The sequence below is a fragment of the Chionomys nivalis genome, chromosome 6 (assembly GCF_950005125.1).
Source record: "Chionomys nivalis chromosome 6, mChiNiv1.1, whole genome shotgun sequence".
In the NCBI taxonomy this organism is placed as follows: Eukaryota; Metazoa; Chordata; class Mammalia; order Rodentia; family Cricetidae; genus Chionomys; species Chionomys nivalis.
The window spans coordinates 38,076,247-38,098,734 of record NC_080091.1 but is presented as its reverse complement, the minus strand read 5'-3'; the positions used below and the strand labels follow the sequence as shown (position 1 = coordinate 38,098,734).

General features: G+C 50.2%; 1 protein-coding gene across 2 annotated transcripts in view; it reads right to left on the bottom strand.

The window, feature by feature from the left end:
- Window positions 1-22,488, bottom strand: part of Limk2 (LIM domain kinase 2) — a 66,390-nt gene that overhangs the window by 11,837 nt on the left and 32,065 nt on the right. Inside the window, exons 1-6 of one of the 2 annotated variants that reach the window (XM_057771093.1) lie at window positions 17,280-17,693; window positions 7,915-8,050; window positions 6,398-6,507; window positions 5,644-5,832; window positions 3,274-3,379; window positions 2,725-2,921 (exon numbers count right to left, since the gene is read on the bottom strand). In XM_057771093.1, coding sequence (XP_057627076.1) covers window positions 2,725-2,921; window positions 3,274-3,379; window positions 5,644-5,832; window positions 6,398-6,507; window positions 7,915-8,050; window positions 17,280-17,332 — 791 coding nt within the window. In that variant the 5' untranslated portion in view covers window positions 17,333-17,693. Of the gene's footprint in view, window positions 1-2,724; window positions 2,922-3,273; window positions 3,380-5,643; window positions 5,833-6,397; window positions 6,508-7,914; window positions 8,051-17,279; window positions 17,694-22,488 lie in introns of those variants that run through there. The other variant, XM_057771092.1, reaches the window with a different exon arrangement.

Here is a 22,488-nt window from a genome sequence, read left to right as displayed (position 1 = left end):
TTGAACTCAGGACCTCTGGAAGAGCAGCCAGTGCTCTTAACTGCTGAGCCATCTCTCCAGCCCCAGCCCTGGATTTCATACCTAGCACTGCGAAGTGCAGCGCTGTGTATTTGTGTGTGCACATGCACGTGCATATGTGTGTGTGTGTGGACAAAGAACTTCACATAGATGATTAACTATAGTCTACTAGCGTATGATACTCCGGACACAACAGCACTGTAGATAGCGATCTATTCCTGCTTGATTCAAGGTACCATACAGTGATGGAAAGCTCCATCTACAAAAGGGACAAATGCATTTTACATCAAATTTTGAATAAATCTGTATCTGCCTGTACTGCTTACATTTTAAGATAACAAACATATGATTTTTATGGCAATAAAGTCACTGTATTTACATTTGCAAAAGCAGTCAGTTACAGCAATGACTGGTGACTGGTTCTTCATCTTACTGAGGGCCGACACTGCGGGCCAACACTGCGGGCTGACACCGTCCTGTGCTGCCAGCTTTCTTGCCCCTGCTCTTCGCTGTGCTGCCTCATGCTTTCCATGCCTACGGCACATGCAAGGGAGCTGCCTGTTCTTGCACAAGGCTTCTCTGGGCAGCTCTCCAGCCACTGCACTCCTCACCCTTTCCTGCCTTCTGCCCCTGCTGCTTTGCCTCTCCTCAGTCATGCTGGCCAAGGCCAAGCGGCTGTCAGGGTGATCTGGGGAGAGGTCGTGTTTCCGACAGAAGCCAGATGACAGGGAGCTGACTGATTCAGCTCATCTGAGCAGGGGGTGGAGAAAGGATCTGGTTCCTAGTTACTCTAATGGTACGTCACATTTATGGAGTGCAGACCTGGATCTGTACCTTGTCTACTTTGCTACATTTAACTCTTATAGAACCAAAGAGACAGTCACCTTTATTGCAACCCCATGACAGATGGAGAAACAGGGTAAAACGTAAGATGAACGTTATGGATGTTTCTGCCTGAGAACATGGCACTTCTGACTCTGGTCCTCTAAGTCACCTTCATGGGGCTCACACACAAGATAACTGTTGCCCTCCATGGGCTTTGCCAGCTTTAGGTGTGGGGGTGTTTGTCCCCAAGTCTTAAAACACCTATGTTTGACAGTACAGCAGTGCTTTTGACCCAGCCCTCAGGAGGCAGAGACAGGCAGATCTCTCTGAGTTCAAGGCTAGTCTGGTCTCTAGAGTTCCAGGTTAGCCAGGGCTACATATTAAGATCTTGCCTTGGCTGGGCGGTGGTGGCGCACACCTTTAATCCCAGCACTTGGGAGGCAGAGGCAGGCAGATCTCTGTGAGTTCCAGATCAGCCTGGTCTACAAGAGCTAGTTCTAAGACAGACTCCAAAGCTACAGAGAAACCCTGTCTCAAGAAAACAAACAAACAAAATAAAATAAACAAAAACAAAAGATCTTGTCTCAGAAAGGGGGGGAGGCTGGAGAGATGGTTCAGCGGTTAAGAGCATTGGCTGTTCTGTAGAAGACCAAGGTTCAATTCCCAGTACCAACATGGCAGCTCAGAACTGCCTGTAACTCTAGTTCCAGGGGATCTGATACCTTCACACAGACGTACATGCAGACAACACATGAATACACATGAAATAAAAGTAAAATTTTAAAACAACAAGAAACAAACCGAAACAACCCCAATAATACTGCCCTTCCCTATTTGTTCATCTCTCTTCTCTCTCTTTTTTTCCCCAAGACAGGATTTTCTGTGTAGCCTGGCTGTCTTGGAACTTGCTCTGTAGACCAGGCTGGCCTCAAATCAGAGATCCGCCTGCCTCTGCCTCCCAAGTACTGGGATTAAAGGTGTGTACCACCACTGCTTGGTATTGGTTCATCTCTTTCATATATATATACACACACACACACACACACACCCCATTTCCCCCATGTTGGATTGTAAAGATTTTTGGCATTATAATTTCCTGTCTAGCTTGAGCTTTTTTTAATTTTTTTGGTTTTTCGAGACAAGAGTTTCTTTGTGTAGTCTTGGCTGTCCTGGAACTTGCTTTGTAGACCAGGCTGGCCTTGAACGCATGTAGATCTGCCTGCCTCTGCCTCCCAAGGGCTGGGATTAAAAGCACGCACCACCACTGCCCAACTGGCTTGAGTTTAATGGATAGAGCCGGATTCTCTGTTTTGGTGTGTGTACACCTGTGCATGTGTCAGAGGGAGAGAGCACATTTGTTAGTGTGTATATGTGTGTGTGTGTGCATGCACTCATGCAGAGGGTGGAGGATATCACATGTTCTCTCTCACTTTCCACCTTATTCCCTTGGGAGATCTCTCCCTGAACCTGGAGCTAAACTGGCAGCCAGCAAGTCCATTAATCCTCCTGTCTCCACTCCCAACGGTGCTGGGGTTTCAGGAACATGTCATGGCGTGTACAGCTATGCATGGCTTTTTACACGGGTCCTAGGATCTAAGTTCTCCTGTCTGCTTAGCAAGTAGTCTGAACCCAGCCACAGCCTGGTCCTCTTTGAGATAGCATTTTACACTATAGTCCAGGCTGGCCTTGAACTCATGGTGATCCTCCTGCCTCAGCTTCCTGAGTGCTGAGATTATGGATGAGAGCAATGCTTTTTTAAAACTTGTACAAGTCTCCGATTCTGTCCCTGGTCCGAGGTTCCCTAAGGCTGCTGGCCTCCAAAAGCCAACATAGCCTCCGAGACACAGAGGATAAACGAGACAGGTAGGACAGCAGCAGCACCTCAGGGAACGTCTCCTCAGTGTCCCCTCCTGATTCTCCTTGGTGTCCAGGGTGCCGAGCGTGTGAGAGTGTCCAGTGCTCTGCACGTGGGGAGAAAGCCGGGTATCTAGCCGCAGCTGGTCCAGGCGCTGGGGGACAGGGTCATGCTCGATCAGCAGCTGAAGCGTCTGGCTTGTCTGGTTGATCGCATCTTCCACCTGTGGCCAACAGCAGTGTAAGGTTCGTCTCCACAACCTGTCCTACCCCAGGCTACCTACCGTCCCCACAAACGGTCTAAGTACAGTGTAGCCAATGCTCAGTTTGGTTAGCGGTGGCCTCTAGCCACTAGAGGTCATTCAGTGCCCTCTGTCTGGCATTTTGTTACTTCGTCACCTCTCAGCCCATCTTTACTGCCCTGGAAATGTTAGGTTGATCCAGAAGGTCAGTATAGTTGTCACAGGCTCAATGCTAAGATGGGGTGGCATAGAAAAAGGCAAAGGCCGCAGCCAGGTCCTCTGGGAGCCTGTTCTGTGTGCCTTCCTTACAACACACACTGGACACACACTGTACCTCTTCTACACGCAGAGTGCGGACAGGGGTCCCATTGATCTCCAGGATGCGGTCCCCAGGGTGGATGGCATTGCGGTTGTTGGGACTGATGTGCATCCGGTTGACCCTGAAGGCAGACAGGAATTAAGGCAGGATAAAAGCATTCTGAGAACTCACCTGACCGCTTGTACAGGGAAATCTCACCAAGGGCCCATTATGTCAAAACTCTTAAGGCCACCCACATGAAAACACAGTGCCCATCTCAGAATGCTTTCTTCTCAATGAAGGGAACTGTCCTTACCTATTGGCCTAAGCCAGAAGCCTGGACATTGTCCCCATTTGGAGTTCCCTCAAATCCCTCCTTTCTTCCCCCCAACCCCCACCCACTTCTGAGAATCCTGCCTTCTCTCCGTCACCATAGTTACCAGCATCTCTCTCTCCTGGATCACTGGAGGAACCTCTGCTCTACATCTCTAGGCCTTTCCTCTCTCATCTCCAGCCTCCACACCAGTGATCTTCCAAATGTCAATCCAGCTGTGTTATCTTGCTGCTTAAAGTCCTTCACGGACCTGCTGGGCCATCACAGTCAAGGTCCACCATGACTAACAGCCACTTGGGCTACCTATCAACTTACACTAAACAGTCCCAGATACCTACCTCTGGAGATAACTGGTCTCCCTCTACCCCAAACAATTTCCTCCTTTTTTTATCTACTGAAGCTACAGAACAGATCTCATCTTCTCCTGACTTCTTAACCCTAGTAATCGCCTACCTATACTGTAAGACCCAGCCTCACAGTCAATATTGACAGGGCTCCCTTTCTCCCTCAGTCATCATGAGGTGAGTAGTTTTACCACACTCCCTGCTGCCATGATGCTCTGCCATCAGCCACCATGAGGTGGGCAGTTTTACCACACTCCCTGCCATGATGCTCTGCTTCAACACAGACCCACAGAAAAAAATGAAGCCAGGTATTCCATGAGTGTAGTCTCTCCTCTGATCTTTGGACAAGACCCAGGGCAGGATCTTACCCCCTCTGAGGTCATGGACTCTTATTTTCTTCATCCTCCATTCAAATATGCAGCCAGTAAGACAATGACCGATGACTTCCTACTAATGGCAGGCCCTTGAACACAGTATCGAACGAGCCAAACAAAGCAAGTTCCCTTCTGGAGTTTATGTTGGAGTGGTCTCTTAGTTAGGGTTCTATTGCTGTGAAGAGACACCACGACCACATCATCTCTTATAAAGGAAATCCGGGGGGCTGGCTTACAGTTTGAGGTTTAGTCCATTATTACCATGATGGGAGGCATGGCAGCTCACAGGCAGAACTGCACTAGAGAGGAAGTCAAAGTTCTACATTTGGATCAGTGGGCAGCAGGAAGAGAGACTGACACTGGGCCTGGCTTGAGTTTCTGAAACATCAAAGCCCACCCCCAATGACACATTCTGGTGTGGGATAATTCTGTATTCTGTCAATTATGTTTTAAATAAACTCTGATTGGCCAGTAGGCAGGCAGGAAGTATAGGCGGGACAACCAGACAGGAAGTAGAGGCGGGGCAACAAGAACAGGAGTATTCTGGGAAGAAGGAAGCTCTTCCCCTAGTCCTGTCTAGACACTGAAGAAGCAGGATGTGACCTGCCCTGCTGAAAAAGGTACTGAGCCATGTGGCTAACACAGCTAAGAATAATGGGTTAATGTAAGTTACAAGAGTTGATAAGAAGCCTGAGCTAATGGACCAATCAGTTTATAACTTATGTAGAACTCTGTGTGATTTTCTTTGGGGATTTACCAGCTGTGGGAACTGGGTAGGACAGAAACCCCAACTAGCAGGACCTCATGTTACAACATTCCTTCCAACAAGGACATATCTCCATTAGCCACTCCCTAAACATTCAAATATATGAGCCTATGGGGGCCAATCTTATTCAAACCACCACAAGTAGGGAGGACAGATGACAATCAAGCTGATATGCATTAATCAAGCCAGATGATTTCAAGGAGCAAACATGATCTGAAACCTGACACCTGAAGGCTGAGAAGGCAGCCTTAAGAATCTGGTAGAGCCGGGCGGTGGTGGCACACGCCTTTAATCCCAGCACTCGGGAGGCAGAGGCAGGCGGATCTCTGTGAGTTCGAGGCCAGCCTGGTCTAGTTCCAGAACAGGAACCAAAAGCTACGGAGAAACCCTGTCTCGAAAAATCCCCCCCCCCCCCCCAAAAAAAAAGAATCTGGTAGAAAACAACTTGGGCAGAAGAAACATGAAGCACCAAGGTCAGGAGCAAGGTGGAGGTGAGAATGGAGGAGACTCCACGAGTTCTGAGCCCTGTAAAGACTACCTGTGGACTCATACCATAAGCTTCTGCTGCAAGGCTCCCAAAACACTCACTCTTTTACTTGTACGGTGGTGGCATAGTTAGAAGAGGCACTTTCCACGGACACGGAGAAGCCACGTCTGCACTCTGTGGTGGCCGGCATGGAGATGAGTGTGACCGAATAGGGCAGCTGGTCCTGGACAGACTCCGTGGACAGTCTTTCGAACATGGGTGCCAGCACCACCTCATTGTGGCACTTCCCACTGGAGAGAGGGGCACAGAGGGAGCTGAAATCCTACCGACCAATCTGGAAGCCCTCAGCAGGCACTGTGTCAAATGCCCAATGTCACCACTACTCTCTTTGCTACGAGTCTTGATGGCTTGAGGAGGCTGGGACTGGGTGGCAAGCTGAGACAGCGGCAGAGAGAATACTGGGAGGAACCCTGGCCTGGAGATGAGATGGGCTGGGTTTTCTTGCTTTGCCTGACTCACAGCAAGAACCTTGTCCTAGACTCTTGTCCCCTCTCTGGGTCCAAGCAAACTTCTTTTGTTAACCAAGACAGTTGGACAGAAGGATATGGATGAACTCTAGGGCCTTTTCTTTAATAGGAGGCTGCTCCTAAGAGGGCACCTTCTACCCATTTTCTCCCCCTGGGAGGATTACAGGACAGAGTGAAGTCCTGGGACAGGTCAGGATGGAGGGCAGAGTGATGCTATCTAGCAGTCCTCCTAGGATACCACCCCAGCCGCCTTCACCCTACTGCTCCTGTGCTCCTGTCCCACTTTCCTGGCTGCTATGACTAGCGAGGACACACAGGGACATCTTACCAGTATAGTGTAGCATGCTGCACCAAGGCATATGCATCCCCATCCTCAATGATCACCTTGCAGCTCATGCAGGCAAAGCACTCTGGGTGGTATTTAAACTCCCCAGCCACCTGTGAGCAGATGGGGAGAGCACAGAAGGAAGAGGTGAGCTATCACTTTTGTTAGAGTGGATGGAATCAGTGGTGGGTGAGCAGCCTGCATCAGGGTTGTGCTGACTGCAGCCACCAAGATCAACTCTTTTCAAGTAAGGACTTGCAGATCCCAGTCAAAACCCAAGCTGTCAGTCCCTGCCCTAGAGTTTCTGTGGAAGTGACAGGATGTCTCCTGCTGTTTCTGACACCACAAAAAACCGTTGGCCTCAGTCACGAGAACATGTCCCCCAAGGTAATCACTCCTACTGCCAAGGCTCACCATCTCTCTGGCACAGGGCTTTCAGGTCTGTCTATGCGTGAAGTTCACGTACAGAGTAGCTATAGGCAGCAGAACCTCTCTCAGTCAGCCCATGCTGGTTCCCACCGTCCAGTTTCCTGATCAGGACCTGGATACATCCTTTTCCCAACCTGTCACCCTGTCCTAATTTAAGGCTTCATCTCGCTACACTGTTTTCTCCCTCCTGTCTACCCGCCCACTCCCAACAATGTACTGTAAAGTCTCTAGGAGTATAGTAGACATTACACTGCTACGTTGTCATGTGTGGTTTGAGCTCACCAAGATACTGGCTCTGGAAGTGGGGCTGCCCGCTCCCATTTCAGACCTAAGAATATTTGTCTCTAAGTGTCTTCCCAGATCCCTTGTCTGGAAACGGGCTTGCCCTCCTTGCTCTGAGGGTGGGAAGAGATTGGCAGCACAACCCAAGAAGAAAAACACTGTCCTGAGAGCAGAAGTTGAAATCACTCAACAGAGGCTACTGCTGTTAGTTCATGCTATAAAATGCAGAAGAATTTTTACAGAGAACCTGGAAGTTCCCCGGGATGCTCATCTTTGGGAAGAAAGCTCAATCAGGAATGCTGACTGCTTCCAGTGTCTGCTGGATGTTGCACACACCCGACTTGATGTCACCTTTCTGTCATTTGTCTTTACTTGGAAGCTGAGGGGATGCTCCGTTCTGCCTTGGACTCTCCCAATCACCGAGGAGCCTCTCACTCAGGAGCCGCAGCTGGTGCCCTCCCTGGGTCCTCCCTGGGTCGCAGTCATTCTGCTGGTGTCTGTGAGCCTCTGATTTGATGAGGCTACTCCAGCGGTGTCTGCTACGTCCTTAGGAGCCACTACACTGCTCGTGCGTTGGCCTCTGTTCGCCATCTAAACTCACTCGCTGTGAGCCAAGCACAGCCATCACAGAAGGTCCTCTAGCCCTTGCAGGACAGAGGAAGGCCAGACCCGTCTTTTAAGAAGAGCTCAGCAGACACCTAAAGCTGAGTGGATGATAAAGGACGGGCCCTAGCTAATGAAAAGACCAACCGTGACTGACCATGGGGAACTGTGGACTGGGAGGGATGGAGGGGCAGGGGCTCACTCACCATGGCAGGCCCTGTCATCAGCAGGGAGCAGCCGTGGCAGAATTCTCCAAACTTGGCCCAGTAGTCCTTGTGGCAGTAGAGCCTCCCATCCTTCTCATAGTACCAGTTGGTGAGGGATTCCTGGCATTCTGAACACCTGCAGGGACAGAAAAGAGTCGCTAGGACAAGCCCACAGGTGGTCCCTGGCTCCCAGCTTAACGATGAAATGGGCGTGCCTCTCTTCTTCCAGAGACAGGATGGAAGGAAGCTACAGCTTAGTGCCCTCCCAAGGGAAACTGCTCCAGAGCGAACATGGCTCCAGATCCCGCTGTGTTGAGCCGCCTGCTCCTGTGAGCAGATGCATCAGGCGCCGGAGCCCTGAGAGAAGCTGCGAAGACCAAAAAATCCTCCCCTAGAAAAATGCACATATAACGTATGTGTGGGGCATGTGGGTAGCCCTCAAGTTCACGCACAGCCCCAGTTAAAAACCTCACTGCCGGGTGGTGGATCTTTGAGTTTGAGGCCAGCCTGGTTTACAGAACAAGATCCAGGACAACCAAGGCTACACAGAGACACCCTGTCTCAACAAACAAACAAACAAACAAACAAACAAACAAACAACCTTTCAGAGCTGGTTCAGCAGTTAAGAGCACTGGTTGCTTTTCCAGAGGACCTGGGTTCAATTCCCAGCACCTGAATGGAGCTCACAACTGTCTGTAATTCTACTCCCAGGGGATCTGACACCCTCATATGGATATACATGCAGGCAAAACACCAATGCACATAAAATGAGAATAGATCATTTTTAAAAATGTTAAAAAAGGACCTTTACTCTAGATAGATGTTTCAGTGATAAAATTTCAACCAACCCATCTTCAAAAGTCACAGTATGATGGTGCTCTTCCCCCTCCCCAAAGACAATGTTTCTCTGTGTAATAGCTCTGTCCTAGAACTAGCTCTGTAGACCAGGCTGGCCTTGAACTCAGAGATCTGCCTGCCTCTGCCTCCTGAGTGCTGGGATTCAAGCCACCATCTATCACCACTGCTGGCTATGGCGGTGTTTCTTGAGGAGAGAAAAAGGAGTGTGTGTGGGGGGGAAGCTCAGCATGAAGAAGTCTGTCACCAGGCTCAGCACTGACAGCGTCACAGCAAAGAGCCAGAGTGTGTTCCCAGCACTCCTCACTGGTTCCCAATTGCCCACATCTTCACAGTGGGGGTCCAAACACCTCTGGCCTCTGAGAGTGCCACCTGCACTCACACACACAGCTACTCACTGACGCGCTTGAAACCAAGGACACCACGGCTCCAGGGTATGGTTGAGGGGAAAGTTTTTATTGTAGATATGAGGGAGACTACAACCAGAGGCATCGGAAGGGTCCAGAGCAGACAAAGTAGTAAACTGAACATGGCCAGCAGAATGGATAGGGCCATAAGAGGAGGGAGATGGAGAGATCAAGAGAAGAAGCCAAAGAGATTGTGGACAGATGAGACTAGGAGGGAAGGAGGGAGGGGCCAAGAGAGGAAGAGAGAGAGCGAGCCGCGAAGCACAGCCTTAATAGCAGGGTTATCAGGGAATGAGGAGCCAGCACAGGGAAGTCCAGGAGCAGAAGGTTAGGGTAGGTGGTGGGAGAGAAGAGCTAAAAAGAGGTCGTTGTGACACCGAATGAGCCTGGAGGCCAGCGCACTTTGGCATGCTAACAGGCACCACAGTGTGAGCCGAGGACAGCGCGCTTTGGCTAACAGGCACCACAGTTAGCCATTTATTCTCAGGTTTTTTGGGGCCTGATACATATACATTAAATTAAAATAATTAAAATTAATAAAATCTTTATTATTTATTTATTTAAATAAATCTTCCTTTCTTTTTCCCTTTTTTTGAGACAGGATCACAAGTATCCCAGGTAGGCCACAAAAGCACAGTGCAGCCCCAGGGCAGACTCCTAATTCTTCTGCCTCTAGCTCCCTGCAACAAGCTAGGCTGCCACTAGGCCTTGACTATTGTCATTAGTATTTTCTCTTTCTCTCTCCTTTCTTGAGAAACTTCTATTATTTCTTACTGTTGGCTAAACTGGCCTCAACTACTTGGCAAGACTTGAAAAAAAAGCCCATTTCATTGGAGTTGTAAATTTCAGAATAGAGCGCGTGCATGCTTTTTTTCTCTGAGTAACCCTGGCTGTACTGGAACTCGCTCTGTAGACCAGGCTGGCCTCAAACTCAGAGATCTGCCTGCCTCTGCCTCCTGAGTGCTGGGATTATTGGCATGTGCCACTAATGCCCAGCCACAATTTTTAGTATTGTAATTAGCCTGAGTTGTTCTTTTCTTGACAACTTAAGGCTTTTTCACAGTTTATTGTACCATTTTTTTCATTTAAATATTTTGGCACATCTATTTATATACATTTATACAGATTTATTAATTTTATGTAAAACCTTCCTTTTTATTTAAACAGAAAAGGGGAGGTGATGTGGGAGTCCCCTCTGTGTGTTGCTTGTATTGGTTAATGAATAAAGAAACTGCCTTGGCCTAATAGGGCAGAACTTAGGTAGGCAGAAAAGACAGGACTGAATTCTGGGAGGAAGAAAGCAGAGTCAGGGAGAAGCCATGGATCCTCTGCCTGAGACAGACGCCGGTTAGAATTTTACCCGGTAAGCCACAGCCATGTGGCAGGATACAGATGAACGGAAATGGGTTAAATGAAAATATAAGAGTTAGCCAATAAGAAGTTAGAGCCAATGAGCCAAGCAGTGTTTTAATGAATACAATTTCTGTGTGGTTATTTTGGGGCTAAGCTAGCCAGGCAGCCAGGGCGAACAAGCAGCCCCCTCCTTTGTAACAGTATGCGTATGAATGTTTGCCTTGATGTGTGTCTGTGTACCGTGTGTGCCTAGTACCTGTGAAATGAGAAGGTATCAGATCTCCTGGAAGGGGTTATAGATGGCTGTCAGCAGCCAAGTGGTTCCAGGAGAGGCAGGTAGAGTCTCACTACGTAGTTCTGGCTGTCCTGGAACTCTCTCTGTAGATCAGGCTGGCCTTAAACTCTGGCCTCGGCTCTTGAGTGCTAGGATCAAAGGTGGGCACCACCACGTCTGGTGAAATTTGTTAATTTTCTTAGTCTTAAGAGTAATAGCTGTCACCTGGTGGGCTAGTTCAGTCTACACTGGCACCTCCATCTCCTTCCTGAGCCTCCCAGCACACACAGCTCAGAGCCAGCTCCCTGGCCACCCAGTCAATGTACCTCCTTCCTTTCAGCTAGATTCTCTTTTATTGAGATGGGTCTTACTATATCGCCTGGTCATGGACTCAACAGATCTTTCTGCCTAAGCCTCTCAAGTAGCTGGGATTGTAGGCACCTACACTGTGAGGATAGACTGCCTACCGTAAGTGCCAAATACTCTGTCTCCCCTACACTGGCTACTTTCTTGCTTCTCAGAGGTCACCTGCAGTAGCCCCTTGGTAGGGCTCCTAGTCCTGCCACTTACTGATTGCCTGGGTAAGATACTTCACCTTTCTGATCAGTTCCTCACCTGTGAACAGACCGCTGTGGAGATGAATGAGACAACAGGTATACATGTGTATAAATGCACAGATAGCTTATATAAAAGGTCCAGTGCAGCAGGGACAAAACAAATGTTAACTTAAATTAGAGGTCACAGCTCATGTCATTGGACGAGTTAGGCAGCTTTGCACAAGTCTTTCTGTGTACTCCTGGTTATCCTGAAACTTACTATATAGACCAGGCTGGCTTCCAACTCAGAGAACCTCCTGTGTCTGGCTCCTGAGTGCTGGGGTTAAATGTATGCTACCATACCTGGCCTTGTTATTTATTTATTTATTTATTTTTTGTTGTTGTTCTGAGGTAAATGTTCACTCTGTAACCCAGGATAGTCCTGAGCTCACAGCAATCCTCCTGCCTTACCTCCCACTATACCCAGCTTGGACAAGTTCCCTTAGAGGGCAGTGTTTGAGGCAGGCTCTGACTATGTAGCCCTAGCTGCCCTGGAACGCAGAGATGTCCATCTTCAAGTACTGACAGTAAAGGCATTCATCACCATGCCTGGCTTTCTTAGAAGCTTTGTTAGCCAGATGTAATTAACAGCCAATGTCAGGATCCTTCTCCAAGGTCTAACAGGACAGAGACTCTTACATAAAACAACTGATCAAAGCGCCGCCAGGTTCTGGAGTGCTCTCCCAGCCGATGCTACCTGGGCTCAGGGAGCACTGTGCAAAAAGGAACAGAAAGACTGAAAGACTGATCTAGAGAACAGGAAGTTGGGGTTTTTTTGCTTTTTTCTTTCTTTTTTGTTTGTTTGTTTGTTTGTTTTGATTTTGGTGTTTTGAAATAGGGTTTCTCTGTATAGTCCTGGCTGTCCTGGAACTCACTCTGTAGACCAGGCTGACCTCAAACTCAGAGATCCCCCTGCCTCTTCCTCCTAAGTGCAGGGACTAAGGGCATGTGCCACAGCTACCCAGCCAGGAACCGGAAGTTTGATTGTGAAAATGTGTCTCCTAGAAGGGTCTGAGGAGCTACTTGAGGTCTCTATCTCAGAAACACCACCTGCCACCTACCTCATCTGGGTTATCCCCTTTCTCCTATGGTAAGATGATCTCAGGCACTCAGAGTGGCTGTGAGGGTAAATGGTTCTGAGTGACTGGGAGGCACCTAGCAGGGAAGCCAGCACTAGAAGCCAGGGCTTCTCGTCTTCCCATTCCTGATTTTCACACTCTTGTGTAAGCAGCCTTCTCTTTCATCAGATTGTAAAGTCCTTGAGAGGAGAGACTGGGTCCTAGTCCCTCTTGGTACACTCAGCATCCAGGCCATGGGCTAGGCAGAGTAGGCCTTCAGCAAATGTTTTCAAGCTGAAAATGGTGCAGGAACCATGTGTCAGGAGTAACCATGAGCTAACGTGGGAATACTAAGGTCCCAAGTCATCAGACCTGTCCCTCTCCAGTCTGCTGTAGTGAAAAGCTGGTGCACTGCAGGCCTGGGCTCTGTTACACCCTCACAATGGTATGTGCGCCACCTCAGGGTATGGGAGCACCAGAACACACCCTCCTTTCTACTGCCAGTATCCTGCTTTTGTTCACTGCAAGTAGCTCTTGCCAGGCAAGGGAACAGGCAGAGAAACAAGTGTAGGCACGCGGTAGCAGCCACACCAGCCTGCTGGGAGGCACACCTGGCTGGAGAAGGACATGGCCAACGCACGTCGTGTGCCATGGAATGCCTTTGTAGAGTACGGCCAGGTACTGCACAGGTGCCTGAAGTACAGGACGGCGAGCAGCTGACAGAACTGGCTGCAGGTCCCTTAAGCTCTGTTCTTGACAAGGAACTCGATGGGACTCTCAGGCCACTGGAGACTTCAGAGAGCTAGCCGAGCTATTAACGATATCTGCTATTAGTTGATCAACACCCAGGTGATGGAGCTGTGACCATCTCTGCCGCAGCTTACCTCAGACACGGCATGTCTAAACTGCCAGGCTTCAGGATTCCTGTCTCCAGTAACTGGAAGACTGGAACCGTGACAGCCCAAGTCGAGTGCTAGCCCTTCATGCTGTTTCCCCCTTAGCTCAGCCAGTGTAACTGGGAACATCCATTCTCTTCATTCATGGACCCACTGTTCTGTTCTCCAGTGGTAATGTCTGTCACAGACTCCAAAATACACCGTAGAAAGGCGGCACCACACAAAGATGTCTGTCCCACCTCAGAGTTTCATAAGCCATGCCTTTTTCTACCCCCACAGCTTTCAATTTTTGAGAGCTTCAATAAGTCAGTCAGTCTTCTCTGGCTCAGACCCCAAAGCACCCAGCTAGGAGGCATTAATGGTGGGTCAGAAACCAGGGCTCCTGAGGAACCAGGTACGCAGAGTTAAAAACCTCAGAGAGACACACAGGAGGCCAGGAACAGGAGCTGAACCTAAGGGGAGCCTTTGAAAGGCTGGGCAGATAGACAGGGTGAATGAGAACAGGGCGCTACTTCCCTCCGCCCTGACTCTACAGAGAAGGCGTCAATGACCAGCTGAGTTTTTCCCAGGTAACCGCCACCTTTCACTGAAGCCAGTTGCTTAATGACTCTCGTGGAGCTATGAAAATGACATCAGGTGAAATGCCCCCAAGTGGCACTCACAGCAGCTGCCCAGGAAGTGTTCCATTTCCTTCCTTCTCCAATTTGAGAACAGTAAGGGCAATGGAGATGAACCCTCTTCCCCCCACGCCCAGGGAATACACATCTGTTCACCTAGAATTAAGCAGGCTTCTCGGGAGAAAAGGGAGGTGCTGGAATGAATTTTCTGGAGTCTTAGCAATTAGGGCCTCATTACTGTGCATCTACAACACCTAAGGACCAACTGGCCAGATAAGTGCTGGGAGAAGCCAAGTAATACAGGCCCCACCTTCACACATCCAAACAGACCGCTGTTTACAGGTAAGCTCTCAAGCCCATGGCGGGAAGGAACTGAAGAGCCATCACTTGGGTGGGTTTACACATATTAAAGCAGGGCCCTCCCATGTCCTGGGGATGGCTGAGCTGGATGCTCTCATCTCTCAAGAAGTAGCTCTGGCTGCTGCTGTCAGCCTCTTGTCTCTGAGTTTGGACTAGGCTAAGGAGGAGAAAAAGAAGCTACATAACCGGAGGGTACCACGAAGTAGGGGTGCCAATTGTCCTCCAGGGCCCACCAGGGTAGGTATGAACAGGGGCATGGATCCACACGATTGAAATCATCTGCAAACACACCACGCCTCATGTGGAGTAAATTGTTATTCCGTTTTTACAGAATCCACCCGACATACACCAAGTTTCCGCTCAACCATGGTGTGAACTGTAAAGCTAGGAGGCTGGCGGTTCAAATAATGTGTGCAGCTTCACAGAGGGCTTCCTCTCCCTGGGAGGGGGAAAGTTTGCACGCCTGAGTAGCCAAACAAGTTACAGTTAGGAACCATTTACCTGATCCAAGCCCTTCGCTTCTTCAGATAAGAAAGTCTCAGAAGGCTGAAGGGAGGCTGCCAACGCTTATTACTACGTTGAGTAAGTTTTCTTTTTAAACATGGGTTGCTAATTTATAATGCAAAGCTGTGTTTGTTTTCTTCAAGAGATAATGTAGGAAGCAAGCTCATTAAACCAATGTTGGACATTAAGGGAAATTCTATACTAGGGAATTCCTTCAAAGATGGGGTGGAGAGGGCACCCGTCACTCTTCCGACTGAGGAACATAACTCAGTGACAAGAGCTCCTACTGATAAATGCGTGAGGCTGTGGCCTCACCGGCACTACACAAAAAGACCACTCCCTAATTTACGTCTTCTGTAAACGGACAGTCTGAGGTGTTTCCTTACCTGGGGCAGACAGGGAAGACCATGTGCTCTCTGCTACTGAGGACTGCCAGGCCAGGGGGTGTACAGGGTACAGGGATGACACCCTTCCTTCCCGTCTCCCTCTTTCCCCATCACATGGTCACGCCTGATCACGTCCCAGGGAATCTGGTTGCGTCACCTTCCTTGCAACCACAGCCCAGAACTCCAGGACTTTACTCCTCCGGAGGCCTGAGGGTCAAGGACTTAACTTGTTTGACACAATCCAGGAAGGGCTCTGGTTCAGGAGCCCAGGAAGTCTCATCCCTGCCTTCTGTGTAGGAACAAACAGGCCCCGGGAGGGGACAGGCACTTGGTCACAGAGGAGCACACGTAGGAAGGAGGGGGCTGGTGGGAGGCAGCTTTATGACCAGGTAGTGATTTAGCCCGAAAGCTTAGAAAGCAGAGAGTTCAGGCAGTCCCTCCCCTGGGGCACAAAGCCGCGTGCTGCCCCCCTTCAGCAGTAGCTTCAGGAATGCGGAGAGGGCTGAGGGTCCACTGCAAGCCAGTGCCCTTTTGATTCCAGCTGGGCAAACAGAGCCTGGGGAATGGAGGTGAGGTCATCAGGTTTCCCAGAGGCTGGTGTAGAACAAGACAAAGGACTGTTGGGCCTGGGAGGCCCTGGGGACCCAGCTCTCAGAAGTTCATTACCTGCTCCAGCTCCAGAGAAGCTCATGACCACACAGATTAAAAGGGCACAGTGTTCCTGGTCGCCAAAGGAACAACCCTTCCCCCGAGATTCCTTTCCAGGACTTAGAGGAACAAGGACCCGAACTAACGTCTACAACACTTGGCATTTGGATTCCGCAAGGTAAAAGTCACCTCCTAAACTCAGAGCAACTTCTTTCCACATTTCAGAAAAAAACAAAACTAAGACCTCAATAAACCTGGCAAAAACATCCCTTTTCTGCTCTGTTGGGGGGAAAGTGAACCTGAGAGCAGGTGTGTGGGGGAGATGTGGACAGAGGCAGCTGCAGCCCCCTAACCCCCAAGGATGAGAAACTCCAAAACCAAAGCAAGCCTTGCATTTTGCTGCTGTTGAGTCTGGGAGCTTCATCAGTAAAATGGGGTTACACAGTCTCTTTTCAGGCTTGACAGACAAAAGGCTGAAGTGCCCAGCAGGACGGCTGCTGTGTCACTATCTGAGACCAGTCCCTCTCAGTCTCTGCTTCCCAGCACTCTACAAGGGCCCAGTCATTCACTGAAACCTCGTGGTAGCAGCTCTTCTGCCCAGGGACAGCCACAGATTACTATCCTAGGAGTGAGATCTGGTCACCAAGCTAGGCTGGGGAAGCTGGAAGAAAAAGTTAGGCAAGACTACTGGTGAAGGGGAGGCAGCCCTCAGAAAAACAGGTTTCTCCCAAAGAATAAAAACAAGCCCCACCCCAGGCAGGAATGGCTCCATTCAGAAGGGACCCAGAGGGCCAGAAACCCCCTGGGGAGTTTCTCTTGAAGGTGGGGTGGGGCAAAGAGCAAAGACAGACAGGTCAGGGAAGAAAGTTTCATGCCTCCTCCTGAAGGGCCCACAGAGAGCCCCTGCGGACACTCAGACCTGGGGGCTGACCCAGAAACTTCACTCACGGGAGCTAAGAAACCATTCAAGGCCAGGGCAAATATGCTTGCTATTAAGGGCACACATACACAGTGCCTACTGTGTACCAGGCTACTTACACCCAGGCCTTGCCAGCTTTCAGTTTGGCAAAACCTGCCCATCCTGCTTGTTGGGACAAACTCCTGGGCAGGCGGCACGGCCTGTAGGTAAGACATGTGAAGGTTACAGAAGGCAAGCCACTTGTGGTTCTCCCCAGAAACAGCAACAACCAAGGTGCGTTAGGAAGGCAAGCCCGGGCTCTTAGGCGCTTCCTTGACCTCCCTGTTTTCAGGACATCGGGGTGCCCTTTCCAGGCCGCTTCTGCCCTGGCATAAGCTCTTCTGGCAAAACCAGGCACAAGTGAAGTCAGGAGAACAAGGAAGACGTCGGCCTTCCCCTCAGGAGCAGGGGCCGGGAGAGGGGATGAGGAGGAGGACTTGGAGAGCAACTCACCTAAAGGGGTCTCTGGAGGTGAAGTAAGCCGGGACAGACAAGTAACTCCCCATCTTCTTCCCACACCAGATAAACAGGCTCAGCTGCAACCCCGTCTGGGAGTGCCTCAGGCTGGCTGCAGACGGCCACCATGACAGGCGGGGTTCCCGGCACCTCTGGTTGGAGCCGGCCGCCCGGTGCTCACCTCTGCCTCCGGAGCAGTAGGAAAGAGAGGACTCTAGGCCCCTGGCTCCCTGGCAGATTCCCGCAGAGGCACAAGGGTGGTGCTTCTCCTCCCTAGTGCTCGGGAGCCCCGTGCCTCCTCGGGGCTGCGGGAGAAGCACCTCTCTTCAGAGGCTGTGGACACTCAGGCATTCTGGGGAAGGGGCCGGTGATTAGCTAAAAATGAGATGCTGCTGTCAAGTTAGTCCCGGCCTTCAGTCCCACCCACCCCGAATGAGGGAGGGAGGAAGAGGAGGGGCTCGGGCAGAACCGAGGTGTGTGGTTGGAGCAGCTCTTAGGAAACAGAGCTCGCAGCGAGGGGTGGAGCCCGGGCGGGAGCGAGGCTGCGGGCAAGCGCGGTAGACAATAACTGGAGGTAACCGCGCGTCCACCGCACAGCTCTGGGCGGGACAGCGCGGGAGGGCCAACACATCCGAGTCCGAATGTCCCCAGCCTGAAGAGCTGCCTGCGGGACTGACTCGGCCGAGACGTGAAAAGCACGTCAGCCAGCATCGACAGAGCGACACCCACGGGAGGTGGGGGTCTCTCCAGGAAGGGAGGCCGCTCTCTAGAAACATCTTCAGCTCCTGACTGGTTCTGTCCTGGTGTGGGGACTCCCATCCACCTACTCCCTCTGGCTTGGTCTGGGGACAGCCTCAAGGGGCTGGTCACTTCCACTCTGGGGCAGGGCTGTGCTGCTGGACAAAAAAACAGGGCCCAGGGTAGGCATTCTCTCAAATAGAATCATCTCCACTTTATCTTATAGGAAAGTGCAGGGGCAAGAAATTAGGTGACTTGCTGCTGGCCAAAAGCCACTCAGTGGTGAGGCTGGGACACCCAGCTTCGCTCTGTGTCCTCTCTCGTTCCCATAGTCACCTATTGATCCCAGTAAACAGTGGTTTTTCTTCCACTGTGTCTGTACTAATTAGAGCCACCCGAGAAAGGGAAACCTCAATTGAAGAATTACCTCAATCAGATTGGTCTGTGGCCCTGTCCCTGAGGAACTGTCTTGATTGATGATTGATGTGGGAGGGCCCAGCAGGTGCGTCTAGAAAGTGTAAGAAAGCTACAGAGGGCCAGGTACAGTTACCCACACTGTTAACCCAGAGTTGGGAGACAGCGGCAGGCCCAGTGCTACATAGGAAGAGTCTGTCTTTTTTTTGTTTGTTTTGTTTTCGAGAACAGGATTCATGTAGCCCTGGATGTCCAGGAACTCGCTCTGTAGACCAGGCTGGTCTTGGAACTCAGAGATCCACCTGCCTCTGCCTTCTGCGTGCTGGGAATAAAGGTGTGTGTCATCACCTACAGCAAGACCCTGTCGTTAAAAAAATAAATAAATAAATAAAGCTAGCAGAAAATGAGAAGAGCAAGTAGGAAGTAGCTTTCCTCAAGATATGTACTCCAGGCTCCTGCCTTGAGCGCCTCTCCTGACCTGGACGTGTAAGCTGAAATAAACCCTTCCCTCCCCAAGTTGCTTTTGGTCCTGGTGTTTACCACAGCAACAGAAAGGAAAGTAGGCTAGTGTCCAGTGGTAACTATGCTTCTCCCACTGAAGAATGGACAGGCAGAAGAGATCCGAGGTGCTGCCCAGGAGAGCGACAGCCCTGGATATCTGGGATAGGAGCAGACCAAACCAGAGCCTACATGAAGATCTCCTCTCCCCGAGTCTAGAGCGCTACAGAGGGGAAAGGGAGACTGCTGGAGGGGACTAGGAGCCCCCCGGGCCCTGATGGACAAGGAGGGCTGAGACACAGGCTCTTCCCATCTGGTATGCACACCTAGGCAGGAGACAGAGCCTTAAGTCACACAGCGACTGTCACTGTGAAGGGTGACAGGGAGGTCCAGGACAGAAGTGATCCCTAGGTGACAAGGGACTGCTTTTCCATTTCTCCAGCTGGGTGTGCAGCCTGGCTGGCCTGTGTGGTAAGAGTCTAGGTCTGTATCCTGGCAAGGAGCGTTCACTGAGCATGTAGTACGTCCTTGGCCCCTGGTTAAGCGCTCACCATACATTCTTTACTGTTTTAAAGTGACCCAGTCTGGCAGTGGTGGCACATGCCTTTCTTAATCCCAGCACCCAGGAGGCAGAGACACGTGGATCTCTGAGTTTTGAGGCCAGCCTGGTCTACAGAGTGAGTTCCAGGACAGCCAGGGCTGTTACACAGAGAAAATCTGTCTCAAAAAACAAACAAAACAAAATAAACAAAAAAGCCTTTGTGCGGCATACATGTTACATACATGTTACACCCATTGAACAAATGACAAAACCACAGTTCTGAGGGGTTATTGCCAGCTTGAAAACACCTTGTTAATAGTGAGGATGGATCTCAACCCCAGTAAGAATAATGCCTTTGGAGGGGGGCAAAACACTTTCTTCTGTAAGGGGTTAGAGGTCAAATAGGTCAAAGATCATATAGACCCTGTCCTAGCTACTCAATATTCAACAACACAGCATCCTCAGTAAAATATAAACAAATAAATACAGCTGTGTTTCAATAAAACCTTATTTGTGGATACTGATATCTGAATTTTGTATAATTTTCTGGTGATGTGAAATAATCTATGGCTTTCTTATTTGTTTTTTTACCCCCTCAACCATTTAAAAATGTAAAAACTCAGCCTGGTGGTGGTGGCGCACGCCTTTAATCCCAGCACTCAGGAGGTAGAGGCAGGTGGATTTCTGTGAGATCGAGGCCAGCCTGGTCTACAAGAGCTAGTTCCAGGACAGGCACCAAAGCTACAGAGAAACCCTGTCTCGAAAAACCAAAAAAAGTAAAAACTCAAAGACAGTGCAGAAACATGGTTAAAAATGGCTTTGAGTGCTAACTGTGGTATTCTAGCAGAGACAGGTGGCTCTCTGGGAGTTTGAAGCCAGACTGGTTGTCATAGAGAGTTCCAGGCCAGCCAGGCTTCATAGTGAGACCCTGTCTCCAAAATTAAAGGCTTTGGCATCTGTAGTGGATGTTGAATTCAGGTTTGCCCATTTACCACTGCAGACAGCACTGCAGCTCTAGAAGCGGTGGAGAGTGGGGAGGGGGCATGCAGCCTGCACCTCATCAGTGGAGAAGAGTGAGCATGGGATGGCCACGCAGCCTGCACCTCGAACTGCTTGCAACACTGGGAATGACGGTTAACCCACTATTTGGTAGTGCCATACCCACCCCCCCCCTTAGAGAGGAAGGAACTGAGGTACACTGAGGTTATCTAACTGAACAACTAGGAAGGGAAGCCAGGATCTGAACCTAAGCTAGACAGGATAGGCTGTGCTTCACCATGCTGGACTGGGGTAGTGCAGCCTGGGCCCAGAGCCAGACTGTCTGGGTTTGAATGCAACAATGCACTCCCCTTAAGCCCTTGGCATTGAGTCTGGAACACATTAAGAGTTGATAAATGCTAGCTGTTAATATCATTAAGACTGCTGTTCAACTTCTGCACTAGATGCGTAGCCTTTAGAAAGCCTCTGCCTGTCTAGGCTTTGGGTTAGGTCTCTAGATAGCTTCAACATCTTTTCATTTCTATAAGGGGCTGGTGGGCTCCCTGTTTTCCTTGGACCTCAAGTTGAGATTAAATCTCTTGAGCCAGTCTTGATGGAATCAGGATCTTGGCTGGGGGCCACACAAGAGCCACGGGGGGGGGGGGTGAAGCAGAGTGGAAGGGAGGTACCACAGGACACTGAGGGCTGGTGGCTGGCTGGAAGCTCTTTTTCCTCCAGCTACAGAGCCCAGATGTACTTTGCTCCCCTGTAATTCAATCAGGCAGGGAGGGAGCCCCTATTTAAATCTACAGATAACATCAAATTTATCCTTTGATTTCCATCTGATGAACGGAGTGTAGACGGAAGAAAATCAGGGCACAGAGGCCAGGGCCAGGGAGCCCCTGAGCATAACTCCTTTTGACGTTTCCCAGGGCTGTTGCTCCGGTGGCCGCGGGCTGCAGTGAGTCGGTGTCTAGGAATGCAGGCAGGAGGCTGCGGGCCTTCTCCTCTTCCCTCTCTCCTCACAAAGGATATGGTGGGTGGAATAGTGGGGAACTAAGAAGAGGATTCCTCAGCGCCACGTGAGTGCCCCTCACCCGGAAGTGCGGCAGCTGTCTCCCCAAGCTCTGGGCTGCAGCGGAAACCCCTCCCTGCTGGAATCTATCTGACCCCCATTAATCTGGCTTTCAGGAGATGCCTTTAAAGGATTGATTACCAGATAAAGGGAACGCTGGCTAGTCAGATGCTGGCTACTCATAGTGAGATTCCTTCAGGCCAACCTCAAAGGGTCCAAACCACTCAGAACCAGGAGGTGGAAAGCCACACTGGGGGATACACTTTCCCTTTCTGTCCAGAAAAGGGAGCTGCTCTCAAAGGTCCAAGGAGCAGCTGGGAGGGACCCAACAGTCACAGATGCCCAACGCAACAGCAAGGACCCTGGGACCGGCAGTTATAGCTCAGACAAAACGGCAAGGTGGTACTAGTCTCCTGTACATTTCACGGTTTGGAAACGATCTGTCCAGAACCAGCTGAGACTCCAAGGTGCCTGGATTTGGTACAGGTTGAAGAACAGTTTTCAGAGCTGAGAGCCTCCAAGGTCATCCTGTCGAGCTGTGGTGAATGAATGGATCACCCACCCTGTCCTCTGCCTGCACGAAAGCTTCAGACAAACGAGCTGAAACTCAGCGACCTGTGTTTGCAGCACGAGGCCCTCTGTTGGTGTGGAGGACTCCAAGCAGGAAAAGGTTGCTGCTTGCTTGCTTGCTTTACATAGTTCTGGTGACTACTTGAGCACGCTGGGTGAACATTCCACCACTGGGCTATAAATTCATAGCTCCTTTTCTTTTTTAAAGAAAAATTTAAATTTTGAAACAGGATCTCAGAATGTCAGGCTGTCCTTGAACTTGTAATCCTCCTGTTTCAGCCTCCTGAGTAGCTACAGGCATACGTATCATGGCCGTCTGGGGACCTGTCTCTTATCCGACCATCCGGTCTCTGCTCTTCCCCTCCCCAGCTTACTTTCTAGACTTTGGAAGC